The sequence below is a fragment of the Lissotriton helveticus genome, chromosome 12 (genome assembly GCF_964261635.1).
Source record: "Lissotriton helveticus chromosome 12, aLisHel1.1, whole genome shotgun sequence".
NCBI lineage: Eukaryota > Metazoa > Chordata > Amphibia > Caudata > Salamandridae > Lissotriton > Lissotriton helveticus.
This window is the reverse complement of record NC_136073.1, coordinates 737,690,683-737,712,861: the sequence shown is the minus strand read 5'-3', so window position 1 is coordinate 737,712,861 and position 22,179 is coordinate 737,690,683. Positions and strand designations below refer to the sequence as shown.

At 46.8% G+C, this 22,179-nt stretch overlaps 1 protein-coding gene across 2 annotated transcripts in view; it reads right to left on the bottom strand.

Annotated features, from left to right (window-relative positions):
- OTUD7B (OTU deubiquitinase 7B) overlaps positions 1 to 22,179 on the bottom strand; it is a 395,374-nt gene that overhangs the window by 46,846 nt on the left and 326,349 nt on the right. For both annotated transcript variants that reach the window (XM_078670064.1, XM_078670063.1), the window contains exon 8: positions 20,723 to 20,872. In XM_078670064.1, coding sequence (XP_078526190.1) covers positions 20,723 to 20,872 — 150 coding nt within the window. The remainder of the gene's footprint in view (positions 1 to 20,722; positions 20,873 to 22,179) is intronic.

Sequence of the window (22,179 nt, the reverse complement as noted above, 5' to 3'; positions counted from 1 at the left end):
ACTGTTCTTTCCCGAGCAACTGGGCTGGGCACCTGCTGAGGGAGTCCGTGGCGCCCCCTCCGACGCCTTAGAGCCCCGGAGTCCCGCTGACCTGACCTGGGCTGCGCAGGAAGCCGAGAGAGGCGAGAAGGCACTACCCCGACCTCGGCGCCACTGCACCCAGCTGAATCTTGTGGCTACCCCCCCGCGCCGCACCCCCACTCCTATGATGTCGAACAACAGAGGGGGCAAGAAAGGAGAGCGCACCCTACCCGAAATGCTGGGCAGAGGGGCACCGAGACAGGACCGGAGTCAGCCAGCCCCGAGCCCCCCCACTAGCTCCCGGGGTGCGGAGGGGGGGGAGCCCCCGGTCACCAGGTCCTTCCTGGAATCACTGTTCGGCACCCTCAGAGAGGACTTCCAGGCGTTGAAGCAAGAGGTGGCCGGGGAGGTCCGGGAGGTGCGGAGAGAGGTCGACACGCTAGGAGAAAGAGTGTCCACCGTGGAAGACGCTAATCAATCCCGGGACGAGGAGATTGCGCATCTGCAGCAGGAGGTCCTGCGGCTCCAAGAACAGCAGATAGACCTCCAGTCCCACGCAGAGGATCTCGAGAACCGGTCCAGGCGCAAAAACATCAGAGTCCGCGGTGTTCCATCTAAGGAGGAGGGAGAAGACACCGCAGCCTACTTAGGGGATCTGTTCCGCGACATTTTAGGCGAGCCCGCGGACTTCCCGGTGAGAATTGACAGGGCGCACAGAGTGGGCCCGCCGCGCCGGGCCTCGGCGCCCCCTCCAGACATTTTGGCTTACCTACCGGATTTTCCCCTGAAAGAACGAATCTTGCGCGAAGCACGGCGGAAGCAACCAGTGAGCTTTCGGGGTCATCAAATAGCCCTGTTTCAGGACTTATCGCCGATCACGCTGCAGAAGCGCAAGTCCTTCAAGATCGCCACGGATTTTCTGCGGGAACACGACACGCAATACTCATGGGGACACCCCTTCAGGCTCATCTTCCGTTGCATCAGCTTCGGTCCCTCCAGGACACTTACGGAGTGCTGGGTCTCACCGCGGCGGACGACGATGTCTCAACGCCTCGACGCCGCCGCGCCTCCAGGGAGGGATGGCAGACGGTCCGACGGCGGCGTCCTGCGCTCCCGTCTCCGCGACCGGATTCTCCCACGAACAGGGCTGAGATGGACAGCGCCATACGGGAGGCGTCCAGAGATGCGTTGTCTGGTGGTGTGGCCTTGACGGCCTGAGCGGACTCCGGGGGGAGATCATCTTAGCTTCATCATCATTGCAGGTGCGAGGGTTCTGGGGTGGAGGGGGGGCTCAGGGAGGGCTTAGGTGGTGGCTGGACGTCCACTCGAATACTTTTCCACGGACTAGTCCGTTAGGGACCAGACTGGGACAATGGAGTTTTTTGAGCAGTTGGGGCTGGGGTTGAGGGGGGGGTTACGGGGAGTTGGGCGGTTCAGGGGATGTTTGGAGGGTGGGGAAGGGGGGAGTACAGGGTTTCTGCTGGACTGATTTGTTTTGCTGCTGTGCATGCTCTACCCTCGCACCTCTTTCTCAGGGTTGGTTGAGGATTGTTTGGGGAGGGAACGGGAGTTTGTGCTGTGCTTTCGTTTTTTGCTGTTGCTTTTGCCATGTCCTTCCTCAACAGGTACAGAACTCAGAATGGCGTGCTGCGAGGTTAACGCATTTGTTCCGACCCGTATTGCTTGTCTGCCCCGCTTTCCCTACTGATTTGGGTTCACTAAGCGGTACTTCACGGTATATTCATGGCCCTTAAGATTGTTACCCTTAATGTGAAGGGGTTAGACAACCCGATCAAGCGTAGAGCAATGTTGTCCCTCCTAGAAAACACCCAGGCTGACATCTGCCTCTTACAGGAAACTCATCTTTTGGCACGAGATTGTCCCCGGATGAGGTCTCCCAAATTCCCGATACAGCTTTTTTCCTCAGGGACTACTAAAACAGCGGGGGTTGCGATTTTGGTATCTAGACAGTTTAGAGGGGAGGTCCTCTGCAAAGTGGCAGAACAGAAGGGGAGGCTACTAGCTTACAGGGTTAGGCTGGGGGGAATGCTGTTCACAGTGGGCTCAATATATAGCACTAATGACCGCCAAGATTTGTTTCTACAATCAGCCCTGGAGGATATCGCGATTACACCAGACAGGCACATAATCATTGGGGGGGACCTGAATATGGTCTTTAACTCTTCCTTAGATAGATCTGCGCAGCGACGTCCACACACAGGGGAATTTTCACAGCTGAGTACCTCTCGATTACGGGATCTTGATATGCACGATTTGTGGAGGCGCCTACACCCCACCACGCAGGCCTATTCTTACTACTCAATAAATAAGGAAGGGGGTTAGAGGATTATTAGCTAGGCTCGCCCTCCAAGATATAGGTCAAACAAAAAAAAAAAAAAGGTTTCTGTTTCTAGATACCTAAGAGCCTTGCTAGAAACAGCCAGCACACACTGGGGTTGACTGTGAGAACTATGTTTGAAATGTAAAAAAAGGAAAAATTGTTCCTTTTTTAGGTGTCCCCTCACTCACCGGGGTTGCCCCACGGTGACATGCTTCATCATTGGGGCCATCCCAGTCCTCTACGGGCTGGGGCGTGCTACGACTTGCGAAGTTACGTAGGAGCACTTTAATGACTATGTGTGGTGCATGTGTATTTGTGGGGAGTGGACTATGTGATATGGGTTAAAAATACCTGCCCAGTGGGTTCTTAATAAACTTTATTCTGACCTCTAGGTGGTAACATTAAAAACGGGGTGGGGAGATAGACTGCCCTAAACTTAATGTGTCCAGATGTACCTATCCACTCCTAAGTCGACATGTTTCGTGCATACCCCAAGCACTTCTTCGGGACTACACAGGGACCAGCCCTGTGTTCGCCACTCCTTAACTCTTTCAATGAGAGTATAGAAATTAGAAATTGACTTTCAACTGCAGCGAACTCTACTAAGTGCATGCAATAATACCTACGTATTTTGTTCCATAGAAACACGTGGTTCCTGAAAGATAAAAAACAACTTGAAAAGTCACGGGGTGTATCACCCCCTATATTATCACACACAGTTTGTAGGCAGAAAATGTGATGTTTTTCTGTGATCTGAAAGCGGATTGATTGACCGTGGTTGTTATCATGCACAAAAACGTGTTTCATTTCGTGCATTTTTAACGTGATTAAAAAACACACCTCACTCAGTGACATACCCAAGCATTCATCGTCATACACACTCATACATACTTTTCACGAGACCTAACTGGGCCCCATGGAGTCGGAGGGGTATCGGTATCCTAGCAACTCTGGTGGGAGAAAATCAAAGTTGGTAAATCACCCAACAATGCTCGCTGGTTGGCGCTGTCAAAATGACCCATAGGCGGTCCTTGGTGCCCTGGTTTAACTTACTTGTGCTCCGGTTACCTCCTGCATTCAGGCACCTACTTGTGTCCCTCCGTTCCGAATGTTATCGGACCGAGGGTTTCAGTGTTGTTTTAAAGATATCGTTCGCGGTATGTTGTGCCGGCGTGGAAAACGCCCTTACGTGAACTAGAGCGTGTCGTTCCATGCTATCTCGCGTATTCGTGGCGGCCATCTTAGGGGTACCGATGTTATTATCTTTTTATGAAAATGTGCTCAATTGGAACTGTACAGGCTTAATTACACCTCTAAAATAATTTAGGGTGTTGTATGTGGAATTTTGCATATTATCAGGGTACATGCTGGCATAATCATATTGTGTGCATAAACGCCAAAAAATGAAAAATAAAATTTTTTATTTAACGCACCAGATCAGTTATGCCCTATGGGTCATTTATAATCTCTCACATTCATGTGATAATTAGCTAGGAGAAGCACCAGATGCCATGATACCCCATCGTGAGTCATGTAGCTGTTAGGGTAGATGGTAGTATTTACATGATCAGTTCTTGTATAGCATACGTGTACCATCTAGGTCAACTGTCCCCAGGGAATATCATCATTAAGTCCCACAACGTGCGAGCGAAGTCTGAACACCCAACGTTGCTCCTTTTCCAATAGTTTCTTTTCCATGTCAGCATGTGGCTGTTGAATTTCCAGCACTACCCAACGCATATCATTGGGTGTGTGTGCCTTCTCCAGGAAATGTGTTGTAATTTTTGTATTTGAGTGTTTGCACCTAAAGTTACTGCGATGTTCAACCATTCTTGTGTTTACCTTTCTGGTTGTCATTCCTATGTAGTGCAAAATGCATACACATGTGATCATGTATACGACCCCAGATGTATTGCAGTTTGAGAAGTTTTTCAAATCCCATATGAGGCCTGTGTTACATGTCACCTGTTTGGTAGTTTCAGTCAGGTGGCATACACTACAATTGGAACACGGGTAGTGTCCAACTGGCAAAGGATATAAACGTATATTCTTACTACTCTCACGCACACATTACATACGCTAGACTAGATTATCTCTTGGTCACAGGACCGGTTGCCGTGCTGGCGACGGCGTCCGATATGGGGATTCTTACGTTGTCTGACCACGCCCCTGTGTCGGGCTCCTTTCAACTGCCGCCGCTGTCTCCCTCACGAGGGGTCTGGCGTCTACGGGATACCCTCTTACATAAACAGACGGTCGTGAAACAGATACGCGACGCGATTTCGGAGTTCCGGACGCATAATGAGAATGGGGATACCTCATGGGCAACGCAATGGGCTGCCCTAAAGACGGTGCTACGGGGTGAGTTTATCGCCATCTCCTCCGCGGAGAATAGGGAACGTCAACAGAAAAGGGATGAACTTACGAATAGGGTACGAGAACTGGAACGGATGCATCAGAGGACGGGGGCCCCCAGAGTCTGGAGGCAACTCAAAGCAGCCCGGAAGCTTTTTTCCGCGCTCGATATGGACAGGGCGGAGTACGCGGCGCTGCGCCTGAAACACGCATATTACACTGGCGGCGACAGATGCGGCCGGCTACTCGCGAACAAACTCCGGGTGAAGCACCAACTCCAACGGGTTAAAGAGTTGTCCCTTCCTGACGGTACTTTGGCCTCGGAAGACCACCAGATTGCGGACGGGTTCCGTCGCTATTACGCTAACCTATATGCGGGCGCGCCCTCCTCGGCCTTGGCCGAGAATGACTATCTGGCGTCGGTCGACCTCCCTGTTCTTAGCCCGGAACAGGCGGAATACATGGAACGTGACATTAGGCCGGAGGAGGTGATTGCGGCCATCTCGCGACTCAAACCTGGGAAAGCCCCGGGACCCGACGGTTACATCCCCCTTTTTTACAAAACTTTTTGTCAGGAGCTAGCGCCACTGTTGACATGGCTCTTCAACTCCTTTGCTGAGCCGGGAGCTATCCCCCCGGACATGCTACGGGCGACTGTATCAGTTATCCCCAAACCGGGGAAGGTCCGGACTGAATGTGACTCCTACCGGCCGATCTCGTTACTGAATGTCGACCTCAAGCTTTATACGGGGATCCTAGCGGCACGTTTGGCGCCATATTTGCTGGGCCTGGTGGATCCAGATCAGGCCGGGTTTGTCCCAGGCCGACAAACGGTAGACAATACTAAGAGGGTGGTCCATGTGCTAGAAAAAGCCTCCCGTGTACCCGGGGAACGCATGCTGCTCTCGGTTGACGCGGAGAAAGCGTTTGACCGGGTGCACTGGCCTTACCTTGAGAAAGTGCTCTGCAAATTGGGTGTGGGAGAGAAATTTCGCACCTTCATATTTAATTGCTACAAATCTCCCGCCGCGACGGTACGGGTGAACGGGTGCAGCTCCGACCAATTTGTGATAGGGAGGGGTACCAGACAGGGGTGCCCATTGTCCCCGCTGCTCTTCGCTCTATACATGGAGCCGTTTGCCCAGAGAATTCGCCGAAACCCGGCTGTGACCGGCGTCCGGATGGGGGGCCACATCCACGCCATTAGTCTGTATGCGGATGATGTGATCCTGATGCTTGATAATCCGAAGGAGGCGCTCCCCGCTTGCGTTGCCGAGATGGATGCCTTTGCCGCGGCTGCGGGCTTCAAGATGAATATGAGAAAGTCGGCGGCCCTGGATGTCTCGCTCACCACGGCCACGAGACTTGAGCTGCAAGGACGATTCCCTATGCAATGGTCTAGGGATCTGGTCCCATACCTGGGCATACTCCTGGCACCTTCTTTGCCTGCCATGGTGACCGCCAATTACGCAGCCATGGGCAAGAAACTTAAGGAGGAGCTCTCCCGCTGGAGCAAGGGCACGCTGTCGTTGCTGGGACGGATCGCTGCGGTAAAGATGACTCTCTTGCCGCAGGTGCTATATTTGTTCCGGGCACTGCCGCTCCAACCACCGAAGGGGTGGATACGACAGGCTCAGTCGGACATCGCCCGCTTTGTCTGGCAGGGCCGCAAGCCCAGACTCAGGAGGGCCCTGTCCACGCTGGCACCCGAGTCTGGTGGACTTGGCATTCCGGACCTGCATAAATATTTTCAAGCGGCGCAGCTACGGTATCTGGTGGAGTGGAGTAAATGGGAATCAGACAGACACTGGCTATTCCAGGACCAGGCTGTGGCGGGCAGGACCCTACAAGAGGTACCCTTCATGCGCAGAAATCACCGCCCCCCCCCAATCTCTATGCGTCTTTTGTCACGCAGGTCCCGCTTCGTGTGTGGGACGCCGTGAATGCTACGCATGAACTTACCACCTTCCCGTCTCCACTTACACCACTGATTGGGAACCCTGACTTCCGACCCGGGATGGAGCCTGGCGCTTTCGCGCTCTGGCAGACAGCCAGATGCTGCGCTCTGTTTCACGTATATGGCCCGGAGGGTGCTGTGCCGTTTGGAGACCTCCGCTGGGACTACCATCTGCCCGAGACTGAGCGTATGCGGTATTTACAGGTACGCCATTGGGCGCTCCAACCGCAAATACGGGTTTTAGCTGACCGGAAGCTTACCCCGTACGAGATGTGGCTGGCGACGCGTTCATCGGACGCCAGGCTCATCTCGGACCTGTACCGTCTCTTACAACCCCCCACTTACCACATCCATAACCCAGGGAGGGTTCGCTGGGAACGGGAGTTAGAGAGGGAACTGAGTCACAAGGAATGGGACGATATCTCCTACCGGGCACGTCATTCCGCATACCACACTGGGCTCACCGAAACTTTTACTAAAATCTCCACATACTGGTACTACACACCTCAGAGGTTGCACGACATGAACCATAACATCCCAAACACTTGTTGGCGCGAATGCGGACAGCCTGGCACGCTTACACACATCTTGTGGGATTGTCCGCTGCTAAGTCCTTACTGGAAGGAGGTTTTGGACGAAATAGACCAGTGCTTTAACATTGAATTACCCCGTTTCCCAGCTTATGTCCTACTAGGGTTACCTAATGGCTTGATGTACCCTTTACGGTCCAGGAGGGGTAGACAGATAGCGATTGCTTTGGGCTCAGCGATCCAAAACATACTTATATATTGGCGCTCCACCACCATTCCTACCACCATAGGTTGGCTGCACAGGTTATGGCACGTTCTGGGAATGGAGAAACTGTCCCTCACGGTGGCGGGCAAGGTGGACAGATCTGAGGACTTGTGGCAACCTTTCCACACTCTGCTACAATCGGAATTTAAAGAAATTACTTGTCCCCGATACCTTAGGCTGCTAAGATTGACGTCCCCGAGTGCCTAGTTGAAATGGAGGTAGGGCGCGATAGGGGGCGTAGATCCTTTGCGATGGTGCTGAATGGGTAAGACATTTGCTCGGCACAAGGGAGGGAGGGGGGAGGGTTATTCTGGGAGGGGGAATGGTGGGGGGGAGTTGAGGGGGGGAGTTAGTTTTGGAATTTGTCATCATGGCGCTTCCGCCTAGCCTGAGGCTCTACAATTGCTCAGATGATGCTGTATGACGTTCTGATGGCGCCTCTGGAGCAAAGATTGCGTATTTTGTTATTACGATGACTGTATTCATTGTATGTATTGTTTCTCCCTGTTTCTTAAACTACAATAAAAATGCTTTAAACCTAAAAATACCAAGTGTTGTACAACACAAATCTTCCAATGAAAAGATAAACACTGCCTTAAATCAAACTCTCTTCAATGTTTAGACCATGATGCAGAATTTTTTTCTATTCTTTAAAATAAACTCTGAAATCTGGCAGGCGGCCGTCGGTGGAGTACCGTGAATGGTGGTCGGGCCTAGAGGGTCTGAAGCTTACCAATCGTACAACCCAAAGTCACCATCTTGAAGCCTCTTTTCAGAGTTAGTAGTTGAACCGACAACGAAGTATCTGCTCCAACGGCACTGCTGATGAGGCATCAGCTCCAACGGCACTGCGGACAAGAAATCGGCTCCAACGGCACTGCGGACGAGGCATCGGCTCCAACAGCACTGGGGACGAGGCATCGGCTCCATTGGCACTGTGGACGAGGCATCAGCTCCAACAGCATTACGGACGAGGCATCGGCTCCAACGGCACTGGGGACAAGGCATTGGCTCCAACGGCACTGTGGACGCGGCATCTGCTCCAACGGCACTGCGGACGAGGCATCGGCTCCAATGGCACTGCGGACGAGGCATCGGCTCCAACAGCACTGCGGACGAGGCATCGGCTCCAACGGCACTGCGGACGAGGCATCGGCTCCAACGGCACTGCGGACGAGGCATCGGCTCCAACGGCACTGCGACGTGGCATCGGCTCCAACGGCACTGCGATGTGGCATTGGCTCCAACGGCACTGCGATGTGGCATGGGCTTCAACGGCACTGCGATGTGGCATGGGCTCCAACGGCAATGCGACAAGGCAGCCTCTCCAAAGGGACTGCGACGAGGCATCTGCTTCAGCGGGACTGAGACGAGGCATCCGCTCCAGCGGGACTGAGACGAGGCATCCGCTCCAGAGGGACTGCAACGAGGCATCCGCTCCAACAGGACTGCGACGAGGCATCCGCTCCAATGGCACTGCAACGAGGCATCAGCTCCAGTGGCACTACAATGAGGCATCAGCTGCAATGGCACTGCAACGAGGCAGCAGCTCCAACAGGACTGCAGCGAGGCATCAGCCCCAACTGTACTGCAATTAGGGGTGGGCGGAATTTGCGGAGTCCCGCTACGCAAAGTTCGCGATGCTTTTTTCCTGTTCGCGATCGCTGTTTGCGTGCTCGGGGAGAAATATTTTGCCAACACGCATTTTGAGAACGCAAACAAGCAAAGAATTCCGCGAAGAATTTTGGGCAATTTCGCGTTCTCCGCGGAACGCAAAATTACCCAAATTATGCAAATTCCAAAAGCGGAACGGAATTTACGACCCAGGCCAAACTGCAATGAGGCATGAGCTCCAATGGCACTGCAATGTGGCTTCCGCACAAATAGCTCAGCAATGAGGCATCAGCTCCAATAGCACTGCAATGACGCATCAGCTCCACTGGCACCACAATGAGGAGCCACATTAATCAAACCTTCAGTAAACACGCCCTAGTGGCATCTTAAAGAAGGCCAGTCAGGAAGACATGACATCGGATAATGTAGCCAAATAATCCTTTACAGCAGCCACTGCCAGGACATAGTGGAAAGGACAGTACATCAAAATGTGTGGCTGAATAGGGGTCAGATGTTACAGCTTGCACCACTGAACATTCCTGCTGAGCAATCCTGCTTCAGTGTGTGGTGGGTTTCCTATTAGCCAAGATGAAGTCGGCAACATCCGTCAGCAAGCAAAAGGACTATTTAATTCTGCTCAATTTCTGTGTGTGTATCCGCAGTATTTGAGGATAAAGAATCTGTCCAATGTGCAGTGAGAGTAGGTCCACTCTGTGCAGAAGAGACGAGGGGGCAGAGTGCTGGTTTCCACAGTAGCAGAATATCAAAATCATCTTGCCAAGTCAGGGGTTATCAGAATTAGCTAAGCTTTACCATCTAGCACGGTCTGTAGAGCTCTCAACACAAGGTGGACTGGAGAGAATACATAAAGCATGACCAGTGATGATTCTAACTGGAAGGCATCCCCCTATGAACCATTCAGTGGGAAATGTGCTGGATAAAACTTAGAACACTTTCTTTTCTGGACCGTAGAAAACAGAACCCATGTGAAAATTCCAATTTGGAAAACATCACTTCTGAGTGAAATTCTAAGTCATGGTTCTCGAAGAAGAGGCCATTTGACTGATAATAACACATGCTGAGGGCGCCTGGGAAGTATGCCATCACTGGGAAAGTGTGTGTTACTGGGCCCATCACAACGGTCAAATCATTTCTAATCACCAATTCCACACCAGCACATTCACAGTCTACTAATGTACTGCACGGTGTTTATTTCATTTTTTTGCAAACAACTTGAAAGACACTCCCTGAAAAGGAAGGAGCAGAAGGCCTTCAGGGCAAGGGCACCACAAGCATCCCAACAGGTTTATTTGTAGACACTGCTCTCACAGCGTAATAACGTCAGCCTCATGAGCTACCTAGCTCAGTGAAGTGTTTTTAACTATGGTAGCCGGCAACTGTGGCAGCAAGAAGCACAACCTACTGACAGGTTGGAGAAGAGCATCCACTAATGCAGACGTAGGAGGGGCATTCTTGAAAATATGAGCCAGACCAAGCGGCTTCCCCGATGCCTGGGCAATTGTTTCTTTAGGCACTAATAAAAGGCTCTCATTTACCATTTGCATTCAACAATAGGATGTATGAACCCATTAGATCTGACATGTGTAAGACTTGCAGAACAGGTTTATATAACCAAGCCAGAAACATTCAAATCATATCCCGAATATTTGCAAAGTTCTCAGGAGAAGAAAAAAACAGCCTGCAAGCTAGCATTGCTCCAAAGAATGTCAGCATCTGTGTGGGTGCAAGACGGGACTTCTGGGTATTGATCATGAAGGCCAGGCCATGAAGAAGGCTCAATATCTGCTGACGATGTTCTGTGGCCAGCACAGGGGACCCTGCCTTCTTTAGCCAGTCATCCTGGAATGAAAATACATGGATTCATGATTCCAGAGAAGCAGCTACCCTGGCCAACACCTTGGTGAATAACCAGTGTGCAGTCTTAAGTCCAAATGGCAAAACTGCAAACTGGTACTGCTGAGAAAACACAGTGAACACCAGGAAGTGCCTTTGAGAGTGCAGGTTTGCAGGAAAAAAGTAGGTGTCCTTGAAGTTCGGGGAAACTAGGTAATCTCCTTGTCAAGGGCCTCCAAAATCAGTCTCAGGGACAGAATCTTGAACTTACAGTCCCAAATGAAAATGATCAAGATGCAAAGGTGCAGGGTGGGTCTCATGCTTCTACTCTTTACAGGGACAAATAACTAAAAGGAGTCCCTTTCTCTCTGGGTACTATCTTCAGGACTCCTTCAGGACATGTCATTGTGGAAGTAGAGTGATCCAGGAGAGGAGAGAACAACAGAGCACACTCTTTGCAGATTAGCGGGTTGACCAAGCAATCCGCCATGATTGTGCTTGAATTGGTGGCATGCTGGTAGACAACTGTTTCGCCGGAGAGGCTAGCCAAGTAATGTGCCTTGGCGCTGTGATCTTTTAAGCACTAAAGGGAGAAGTATGTTTTGTCTATAGAAGGGCATGTCCATGGTGCTGCATGAACATTATCTGGGAAGCTACTGGAACGCATCCAAGCGTGATGATGCACCGTGACATTGGTATCAAGGTGTCTGATGCCTCCAGGCAGCACTTCAAAATCTGTTGATCAGGTCATAAAAAAAGCTTTTCATGGCATCAGATAATCTGAAGGGAGTTAGTTTAGCAAACTTCAACAGAGCATGGACATAGTTGGCCAGAAGGCACTTGGTGTTCACAGTATAAAGAGCAAGGCTCCTGAAAGAAAAATCTTTTACAGTCTTGTCCCCAAGACTCTCAGTCTAGAAGACCATTAGGAAAGATGTTAAGAGTTTAGCTTCACAGAAGAAGCCAAGACCACTAGACTGTCCAGAGAAGGGTGTGGCTCGAGTGCATACCTGTGTGACTTAGCAATTTGACTGTTGACTGCCATGTGCTAGGCTGGAGAAGTTTCTTCCAGGCAGCCAGTACAGGATCTAATAGAAAATCTTTTAAAGGTAGAGGAAGCTGCATATGAAGATTGCAAGCTTTCCGTCAAAATGTTATATTTGGCCTCAGCAGTGGGCAGTCAATTTAGCCCTTGTGCTCCTTTTCGTACCACCGTAGCAAATGACGACCCTTCATCTGATTGAGGTCTATAGGAATGAGGAACATCATCTTCTGTAGATGCATCTTAGCCACTTGCCTCTTTTAGGTCCAGAAAAGAATCCAGCATCTGTGTTGGAAGAGGTCAAGACGTTATCCACCTCCGAATAATCATCTCCTCTATGGCTATAATATTTGTCAGCATGACTAACGCGTCAAAGCCAGACCCAAACATTTCTTCCACATGAGCAAATCTCTGGTCCAAACAGAGATGTTGTGCCAACTGTGTCATCAAAACAGGCCATACATTTTGCCCTCTGACAAGGTCTACTCGATTCAAGGATTTTAAAAGTGGTGAGGGAATTGGCTCCAAGGGTGGCACAGACATCAGAGTCACATATTGTTCAAAGTGTACTGGGGATCAGAGCAATTGGATGGTACAGGCTTTATTGGAAGAAATGGGACGCCAAGGTCGTAGACTGTGGAAGCACACACTGAGGTTGCACAGTCAAAGTTATCTGAACTGTCAAACCAGCACAAGCGAGCTCTCCTTTGTGGAGTGGCAAGATTGTACCGGAACCATCCTGAAAATATTCACCATGGTCTGCCAGAAGGCCCAACACTCACAGGTTCTTCCTAAGAAAATAGGAATATATAGTTTAATCTTTTTTTTAATGTCGGAATCTGGTCCTTAAATAAGGAAGGGCCTGGCATTGGGCAGAGGCATCAAGGCTCTGAATGGACCCAGAAGATGGAGAGCTGCCTCTTTTTAACCCAGAGAAACGAGCTTACAATAACATCGATATGAGTACACAACATCATAGCTAAAAAATAAATACATTACAAACATACTATAATGATATACATTATAGTAGCACAATGAGAAATCGATAGCACCATAGATTTACCATAGATTTAAGACTAAATACTAAACTTCATCCATAGAATTAATATTTAAATTTAGAATATAGCAATTGCATAAAAAGGGTCAGCATGAGTATAAATATATGAATAAATAAAGATAGTGATTTGAATAAAAAGCCCCATATTTTGTATGTGGCTGATTAAACGTGTAAGCATTTAAGACCTAGTAAGAGCCAGAGACACACCAGCTTCTACCATCAAGGTCACCACTTCTCCAATCCTGCAAAGGGGCCCAGAGCTTTTGCCCCCGCTTCTTAGCTAGTCTACCCTTACAATTATATGAAGTTATTTCTTGATTATATATAGCTATCAGTCGCCCGAGCCACACCTGAAATGAGGGGGATTATGAATCCTCCCATCTTGCTGCAATTAGCAGCCTAGCAACTGCGACTGATATAAAGACACAATTTATCTGGGTCATATAGAGTTTGCTGCTATTATTGTACCCCAATATCATCATAGATGGGCTGAGATCAATCTTTCTCCCAAATAGTTTCTCCCAGAATGTCTCAATTTTCAAGGGTGACAGCTTGTTGCAGCTGTAAAACATATGGACCAGCTCAGCTGGACCGTCACTGCACCTGGGGCATTTATCATCTTCCCTTTCCCCCCACCCAAACAACTCAGCCGGGGTAAAGTATAAATTAAATATTGTCTTATAATGCTGAGCTTTCAGACTAGCTGAGAGGAATATCTTTGAGGCTATTCCTAATCGGTATCTGGATCCTCTAGCTTCCTGGCCCAGTTTGTTTCAGTCTTCTCCAGAGCATCAGGAATACTATCCAATGATATATTGTAAATATTCCTTATCTTACAATCAGCATGGACAAATACCTCTAAGAGGGGGATCTTATCTAAAAACACGCCCCCTCGCGTTGGTTGAATAATTACTTTACTAGTAGGTACTTAAAATATGAGCTATTAGGTATATTGAAATACTGTTGTATATCTGAAAAAGAGCACAATTGCCCTGAGGAAAAAAAAATTCCCATCCTAGTAGGAACATGTTGCCCCCATTGTCTTCCCATTACATCATAAAAAAACGGAAGGCAAACTCGAGAATCACCACAAAGGAGTATATGTATACTAGTTTGGGATCTTCATTAATTTTCGAGCATTAATCCAAACTAACCAAGCATTAATTATAATCTTAAACCATACTTTCTTAAAATGACTCAGATCCAATTGTCAAAGTAACATGCCACCTTCCCAACTGCGAACTCAGTCAGTGGGTGAGAATGTGGGGCCTTCTATATCTTCCCGATCCTTACTAGTTTCAACTGAAAATAATATACACATTTGCTGCAAAAGAGCAGACAAGTAGTAAAGTAACAGGCTGGGAGCAGCCCAACCCCGAATTCCTGAGATAGAGTAAAACATTTCAAGGAGCACCTAACCTTCCTATATTGCCATTTGTAATTTATAGATAGAATCCAATGTCTTCAGTATAGATACTTCGATCTCTAAAGGGAGAGATCTAAATAAATATATTATTTTTGTTAACATTATCATCTTGAGAATATTGGTCCTACCGACAGAGATGTAATCCATTCATGCGTCTTAGATCAGTGGATAATTAGCTAACCAAAGGTTTAAAGTAAATCTGAGTAACTGTATCTACCTTAGGATTATTCCTGACGCCCAGGTATGTAGCCGTACAGACTCGCCGAATATCAAGGTAATCAATATTCTCAGTACAAATTATTTGAGTCTTCTCATTATTTAATAAGTATCCCGACCTTTGACCATATTCTCCTACCATCTCTTCAACCTCTTTCATTGCACTTTCCGGATCACTAGTTACTATGGCAATATCGCCTGCATATGCCAATACCTTCATTTCGTAGCCATTCGTGATAACCAGATTTATTTTCTGATTGTGTAAAATGTGCTCAACGAATGGGTTAATGTAGAGAGCAAATAAAATTGGAGAACAGGAACATCCCTGTCTTGTTCATCTGGCGACTTATTTTTTCGACCATTAATTGTAGTCTGGCATGCGGATCTACACACATTGCCTTAATGACAGTAACTATTTGGGGACAAAATCCCATTACCTCTAATATGTCCCAAAGATATTGCAATGCCACCCAATCAAATGCTTTTTCGGCCTCGAGGAGGATCATAGCCATCTGACTCCCGGTCTCTTCAACAATATCAAATAGTGATATAGCTCGCCGTTGTATCCCTTCCTGGTATAAAACCGTGCTGCCATGGTGAGACCAGATGGGCTATGATCCTCCCTAAATGCACCGCCAGAATTCTTGAATATATTTTGGCATCCGTATTGATAAGGGATATTGGACGATATGATGTGGGTTTATCTGTTTTAGGAAATATGACAATATCCGTACCCTTCCAAGACTCCGGGGGGAGCTCTATCCAGTTGTACTCCTAAAAATAAATCTAATAGAAGAGGAGCTAACTCTGTTTGAAGTACTTATACAGCTCTAATGGTATTTCATCAGGACCCCCCGCTTCCCATGAGGGGTGTTAGTGTAAAGCATTTAATACCTCTTCAATTAAAATGTCGGCTTCTAATTCCTGCCTAACGGCTTGGTCTACTTTCCCACCCTGGTCCACCCCCTGAGCTAACCCTGGAGCAACCTCCTGGCAGTCATCCTTATAAAGACCTTGATCAAATTCTTGGAATACACATTATATCATCAACACCGGTTAGGGTTACCCCATCATTTTTGACGGATGTGATCTTATTTCTAATTGCTTTCTGTCTTGTACTTGAAGCTAAGAGTTTCCCAACTAATTCACCATATTCATAGCTGTCGTTCCCGTAAATTAGATATCCTTCCAAAATTTTCTGGGTAAGATAGCGATTTATTTTTGCTTTAACCATTGTGATTTTAAGCTGTGTTTGTACTACATCTAACCTCTGGCTAATCCTTACCACATGCTCTTTCTCCACTTCAACTAACTTTTTAAACAATTTCTTATTGTCAGCTTCTTGCTGTTTCCTAGTACAAGTCACAAAGCTTAATCCTGCTTTAAAAGCATCCCATAAAATACTGCGCAGGGCATTGTATCTATTGATATCAAAACAGTCAACCGTCCAGTTTCTCATATGCACAATAAATGCTTAATTGGCTGGATAGTTGTCATGATCAGGAGTAATTCCATTTCAGATCCTTAGCACCTAGTATCTGGCGACATCTTTTTAACAGTATTACACGCTGCCTTGGCAAAAACCCCTCCACCAACATCTGGGTCACTATCATTTGCTAGACCCTGTAAGGGAGCCAGACCCAACCACTGACCATTCTGTAGAGTCAGAAAGCGAAAAGAAACAATCATTCTGCCCTACTTTCGAGTCACCACCTTCAGCCCCACAGAACAGGCAGCCAGTTGCTGAAGTACTTTTGATGTTTGGGCACTGCCTAAATGGGGTTGGTCTGAAGAATCTAGATGGGTCGGATTGTTGGCTGGGCTACAATGTTCTGCTGTATCGCTGACCAGAGAGGTCTTAATCAAAGTGACCGGTCCTGGTACGGGCAAATCCCCATTCTTTTCATCCGGGGCCCCAATAAACCACACTCTTAATGCTCTCTATACTAGCATCACTATCAGGATTTGCTTTTCCTGATACAGCTAAGCCAGTATTAGCTTTCAATTATTTACCGGAAAATGAGGAAATAAAACAGTCATACCTCCGTCCTGGGGAACCGGAGTCCTGGTCTCTGCTGAAACCTTATCCACATTGGATGGAATTGCCTTACTGTATGGCGCTCTGAGATCTGATGCATCAGAGAGAGGAAGTACTGACATATCATCAGGTCGGGTTGATTTCAGGCTTCTCCTGTGATGATCAGTCGCCCCACACCCTGGTTCAACCTCGCAGCACCTCCAGTACTGTGGAGCTGGTCAAGTGCTGCCTTTCCCCCTCCTTTCCGAGGCTGTCTCCATCCTAGACGCCGGCACTACATGTCTCCTACTCTGCCGTGGCACTGGGCCACCTTGGGCCCCCAGCTCCAGCTCTGGAATCCACAGGGCCCAGCAGGGTTACCAAAGTCAGTCCTGCAGTTTTGGGACACATCTTTGCTGCCATCGGATGACAAACACTGCAGTCAGCGTGCTCCTATACCATCGCGATCAGGCGTCTGAGAGCAATCAAGCTCTCTTGGATCCTCACAGCCCTAGTGCAACCTCCAAGCACTGGAAGAGGCACTACAGAACCGCCCAGGGTTGTAGCCACGTTGCTGGGTGAGTAGAGTCTTCATACATTCATTACACCATGATTCGAAGAACTGCCTAACGGCCACCACAGACTGCCAGCATCTTGCTTCTCCTGCCGCCGAGGGGTCTTCTTTCTAAGGCACTTCAGTGTTTTTGTATTAAGAACTTTGTGGAGATTTACCTTGTATTGGGACTTGCAGAAAGGGAACATGCTTCTGATTATCCCTGCAGGCCATAGTCAAAAATACCTTAGCCTCCAAATCTCTGATGGCCATCCAGTGCTTAGCTAGGTGCTCTAGATTCTTAGGTAGGTGTAATTCTAGCACTGATTAGCTTCAGACAAATTGCTTAATAAATGTATTTCTGATGGTGGAAGGGCAATTTGGACAGGCCTGCTGAGCTCCTCAGCAAGTCTTTGTCTTTTCTACAAGGTTCAGGCTGAACGGTCAATCATCCAAACTGAATTTAATGCTGAGTACTTCGGCCACAATATGAGCTTGGCCCTGAAGTGAGCAGATCATCAAAAGTTGAAGTTGAAGACGATCTATGATGAAGCTTTCATAAAATGACAGCAAAGCTCAGTGACAAGACAAGTGTAAGGTGTAACAAAAGGCCCAAGATGAGGTCCAGTCAAAAGTAATGAAGAGTCGCACTGGATAACGCTTTCAGGGAACCTTGAATCAAGAGTTCACAAGCCAGATGAAAGAAGCACAAAGGAATTAAGCACTCACCAGCCAACAAGACAACACAAGGGACATGGTTAACAGGTAGAAAAACGCCAGAAGAAAGCCAGAGAGGGATCCTACCCTACCTCAGTAAGTGAGAATTGAGCAACAAGACTTCTCTATGCCACTATGCAAACAGAGGGATTTGGAATGACTTTGAGGTAGAAGGCGTGGTATGAGAGCTGTGTCATGGCATGAATGGATCCAGCACCATGCCAGGCTTTTCCAACCTGTTTTATGGTAACTATTAATGATCTTCATACCACAAACTTCAGACTCTGACATCCTAGGCATCTAAAAGTAGGACAGGAGTATAGCTAGTTATTGAACTTTCAGATTGTATAAAGTATACCTGGGTTTACTGATAAACTATTATGTATGTATGTATGTATGTTTTGTTGGTAGTAGGTTTAACATCCCATTGTTTGACCTCATGGACTCTCAATCTAGTCAAAATTGACTGGCTGTTCCTCTTACTTCTGATGAAAAAAATATGAGACAATATGGGACAGAGCCCCCTGAGCTATTTTGGCTCAAGCCTGTTGTATGTTTCCATACATACTTAAATTACTGCTGAGCAGAGGCCATATATGAAGCTCTAAGCTGCTTGGTACTGACATAGCACTGTTATCTTTGGGTGCACATAGACCATCATGAGCTAAAGGACTGGCATCACTTGACACCTTTCTTTTCATAAAGAGAGTTTAGCCGTCAAACAGCTTATTCCAGGAGCCAATCTGCAATGTAACACCTACAAATGATGTCCCATTGGCCAGCCATTTGGCATAATGCCAAGTCTGTGATATCGAATGCAGGTTTGATGTCCTGGTATTCCTCTGACTGTCCTGCAGAATGTCTTTATCCTTATTTGTTTTCTCAGAGTAACACTGATTTCAAGTAGAAGCAACACAGCAGAAAAGGGATTCGTTCAGATTAGGCAGATATAAAATTGAAGGAATGCAGACAATGGTGCTCAATGCTTAAAGTCATCATACAATGCAGTATCAAACATATCCAGCCTGCATTAGCCGGACAGACTCCTAAATTGCGTACAGGGTGATTTATGTACAGGCCAACTGTTCTGTTACATAATCTAGGCTCAGCCTGTGAATCTGTGACAGTTTTTTTTTGCAACCTTAACGTGGTACTTTCCTGTAACTGTCAGTTTACTTTACAGTTTATGTTGCAAATTTAGATCAGACCTGGCTTTCCCACACCCCTTGTGCCAAAAAAGAGCCAAAACTTGCTGTGTTTACATGAGCACGGGTACACCGAGCAATGGAGAAACTTTACGTACTTTAAAGAGGAGTACGTCTCAGTGCACTTTGTTTCCTCATACCTGTAGCTGAAAATTAACGGCTTTGAAAAAATAGGTTGCACTATTCTGAATGAGTCACTAGATAGCAGGAAAGCGCATAGCAAGAGAAACTGCTTCAGATACACTTTGAAAACAAAGGTTGCAATTCTCTGTCTATCTCGGTCAAACCAATCTCACTCTGGCAGTACCAGAGCCAGAGGCACCCTATTACGTTATGTGCAGAAGCTTATAAAGCACAGCTATTACCTACCAGGAGCCTTTAGGCATTAAGAACATCCATATGATTTAATATGGATGTGATTTAACCCATTACAGTGGATCTTTTTCAGTTGACACTGCGGATGTACTAGATGTAATCTACTGACTGGCTTAAAGCAGTCTTGCTAACACCCTTGCCAACACCACCTGACCCCAATGATGAAAGGGAATGCATATAAGAAAAATAGACTTTGCCACATGTCCCATCCTGGAGGTGGGAGGGGCGTGTTCATGTATCACAGATTGCGGTGGGAAGAAAGAATCCGATGTAGTGAAGGACACACTCTCTTGAGCAGTTTCATGTATCTCCTTGCTGTAAAACTTTATCATTTTATTACCATCATGGGGTTTGACATCAATCATCATTGATTAATATAAGGTCTATGGAACTAAACATTAAAATGCAGAATTTCAGCTCAAACTTCCACTAAATCTGCATTTTACTGAAGCTAAATGTTTAAAGCATCAGTACTGTAAACAGAAAGCAAAGAAAAAAATAAAGTGGAAATAAAGATCAGTGTTAGAAAAAAACTACTTGGTGTAGAAACTTGGACTTACTCTATAGGTCCCTTAATATTACTAATTATTAGTTGTGCCTGAATCATTTTTATGAGTTAAAGATCAGTGGTTTCATTGAAAAGGGAAAAACGTAAGTAAATGAACTCCAAGTTCAATCCCACCTTGACTAGAAAGCACAAGTGAGGTGTAAAGTGGTTGTGCAAGGGCAGTGCTTATGATAACTGTAGGTAGGAACCCGGACATGGAGGTTTCAAAATCTGTATACAATGTTGTGGGGAAACAGTTAAACCTCATCAAATACAAGATTTTTTAATCAATAGGAATTTGAAGAGGCAGACATGGGTATGCACTGACACATATCCATTAATTGGTGTACATGGCACATCAATCATCCTCAGGACTTCAGTCAAAGTCTACCACTACATAAGCATTAAATATCACTAAAGTGATTCTATGTGAGCCTTCCCTCTTGGGACTGTACAATGAACTGCCTAAACTCTACACCACCAGCTTGGTTCCAAACATTTAAAAAAAAAAAGCTAAACCCACCACTATATAACCATTCACAATGAGTCCTCACAAAGTCCATACTGCTTTGTATGCACAGATAATCTCCAATTAATAGTTAACAACTATAAACCATGTAACCATAATACCTTGTTCTTTTGGACTCTCTTTTTGCTCCATGGATACCAGTGCAGAGAAATGTGCTTGATCATAGGCTAACACCAGAGGTGAACGGTGGCATTTGTTAGCTGGGACTTCAAGAGGAAGATAGATACCGCCAAAAGGAATGGGAGCAAATGCTGCAAAGGAATTAAGAGGACATACAATATTAGGCATATTTAGGTCCATTAATATTTTAAAATTAAGATATACTGGCAGACTTAAAAAAAATCATTAATAAACAAGTTACTTACCTTCGGCAAAGCCTTATTTGGTAGAGACTATCTAGCCGAAGATTCCTTATCTTAGAATTATCCCCAGGTGTCAGGCTGGATCCGGAATTGTTTTGTGAGTAGTACACCTGTGTGCCAGTAAGTGGCGATGTTCAGCTCCGCACTGCATCATCAGTGGTGGCATGAACATTGCCTATATAGGCACCAACCCAGCACGCTGACATCAGCTTTCTTTTTGCCACGTTCCACGTCAGGAGCGTGGAGTCACGAAAAACACAGACCACTGGTGTCGAAAACTTGGGCTCTAAAAGGGTAAAATCCCTGCCTCAAGAAATCTGTTCGCAGAGCAGGGAGGATGAGTGGGTCAGTAGGGAATTTGTGGCAAGATAGAGTACCAGATAAGGCATTACCGATGGTAAGTAACTTGTTCTTTTGATTAAATCTTCTAGCTACTGATTCCTTACTTTAAAAAAGATTCCCAAGCAATACCTCCCTGGAGATTGGTCTGCAAAACTGCTTCACATTAGAAAGTCCAGAAGGACCGAAAGAGCCAAGTGCCCGTCCTGACTAGCCAAGCAGTAATGCTTTGTGAACGTGTGTAGTGAAGCCCACATTGCTGCCTGGCAGATATCCAGAAAAGGAACTCTGCATGCCAACACACTGGTCACAGCCTCAGCTCTGGTGGAATGAGCATGCAAATACTCAGGGGGCGATTCTTGGCCAATGTGTACCATAGCTTAATACAGAGCAGAATCCATTGGGAGATAGATTGTCTACCTGCAATCCTAAATTCTCTTCCAGGGGAATCCACATTAAAGTTATAAGCATTGAATAGTCCGGAGACCTCGGAGCACTGCTTACACATTTATACATACATACATACATGTGTATATATATATATATATATATATATATACATACATATACATACATGTATATATATATATATATATATATACTTATATCGTGAGCAAGGTATTTGAAATACCGAAACGCGTAGATCGTAACAACTGCCTGTGGAATGTAATGAAAAAATAAAAAAAAAAATTGCAAAATATAACCCGTGGAGTGCGACCCAATTGTTTCCTTCGTGAGGGAGCTGTGATAAATGGATTAGCAGCGTGGTTCAGCTGCAGGGCACCGCACCCGTTTTGAGCGCTGTCAGAGTGGCAAAAGGAACCAGCAATGGAAAATATATATATATACATACATGT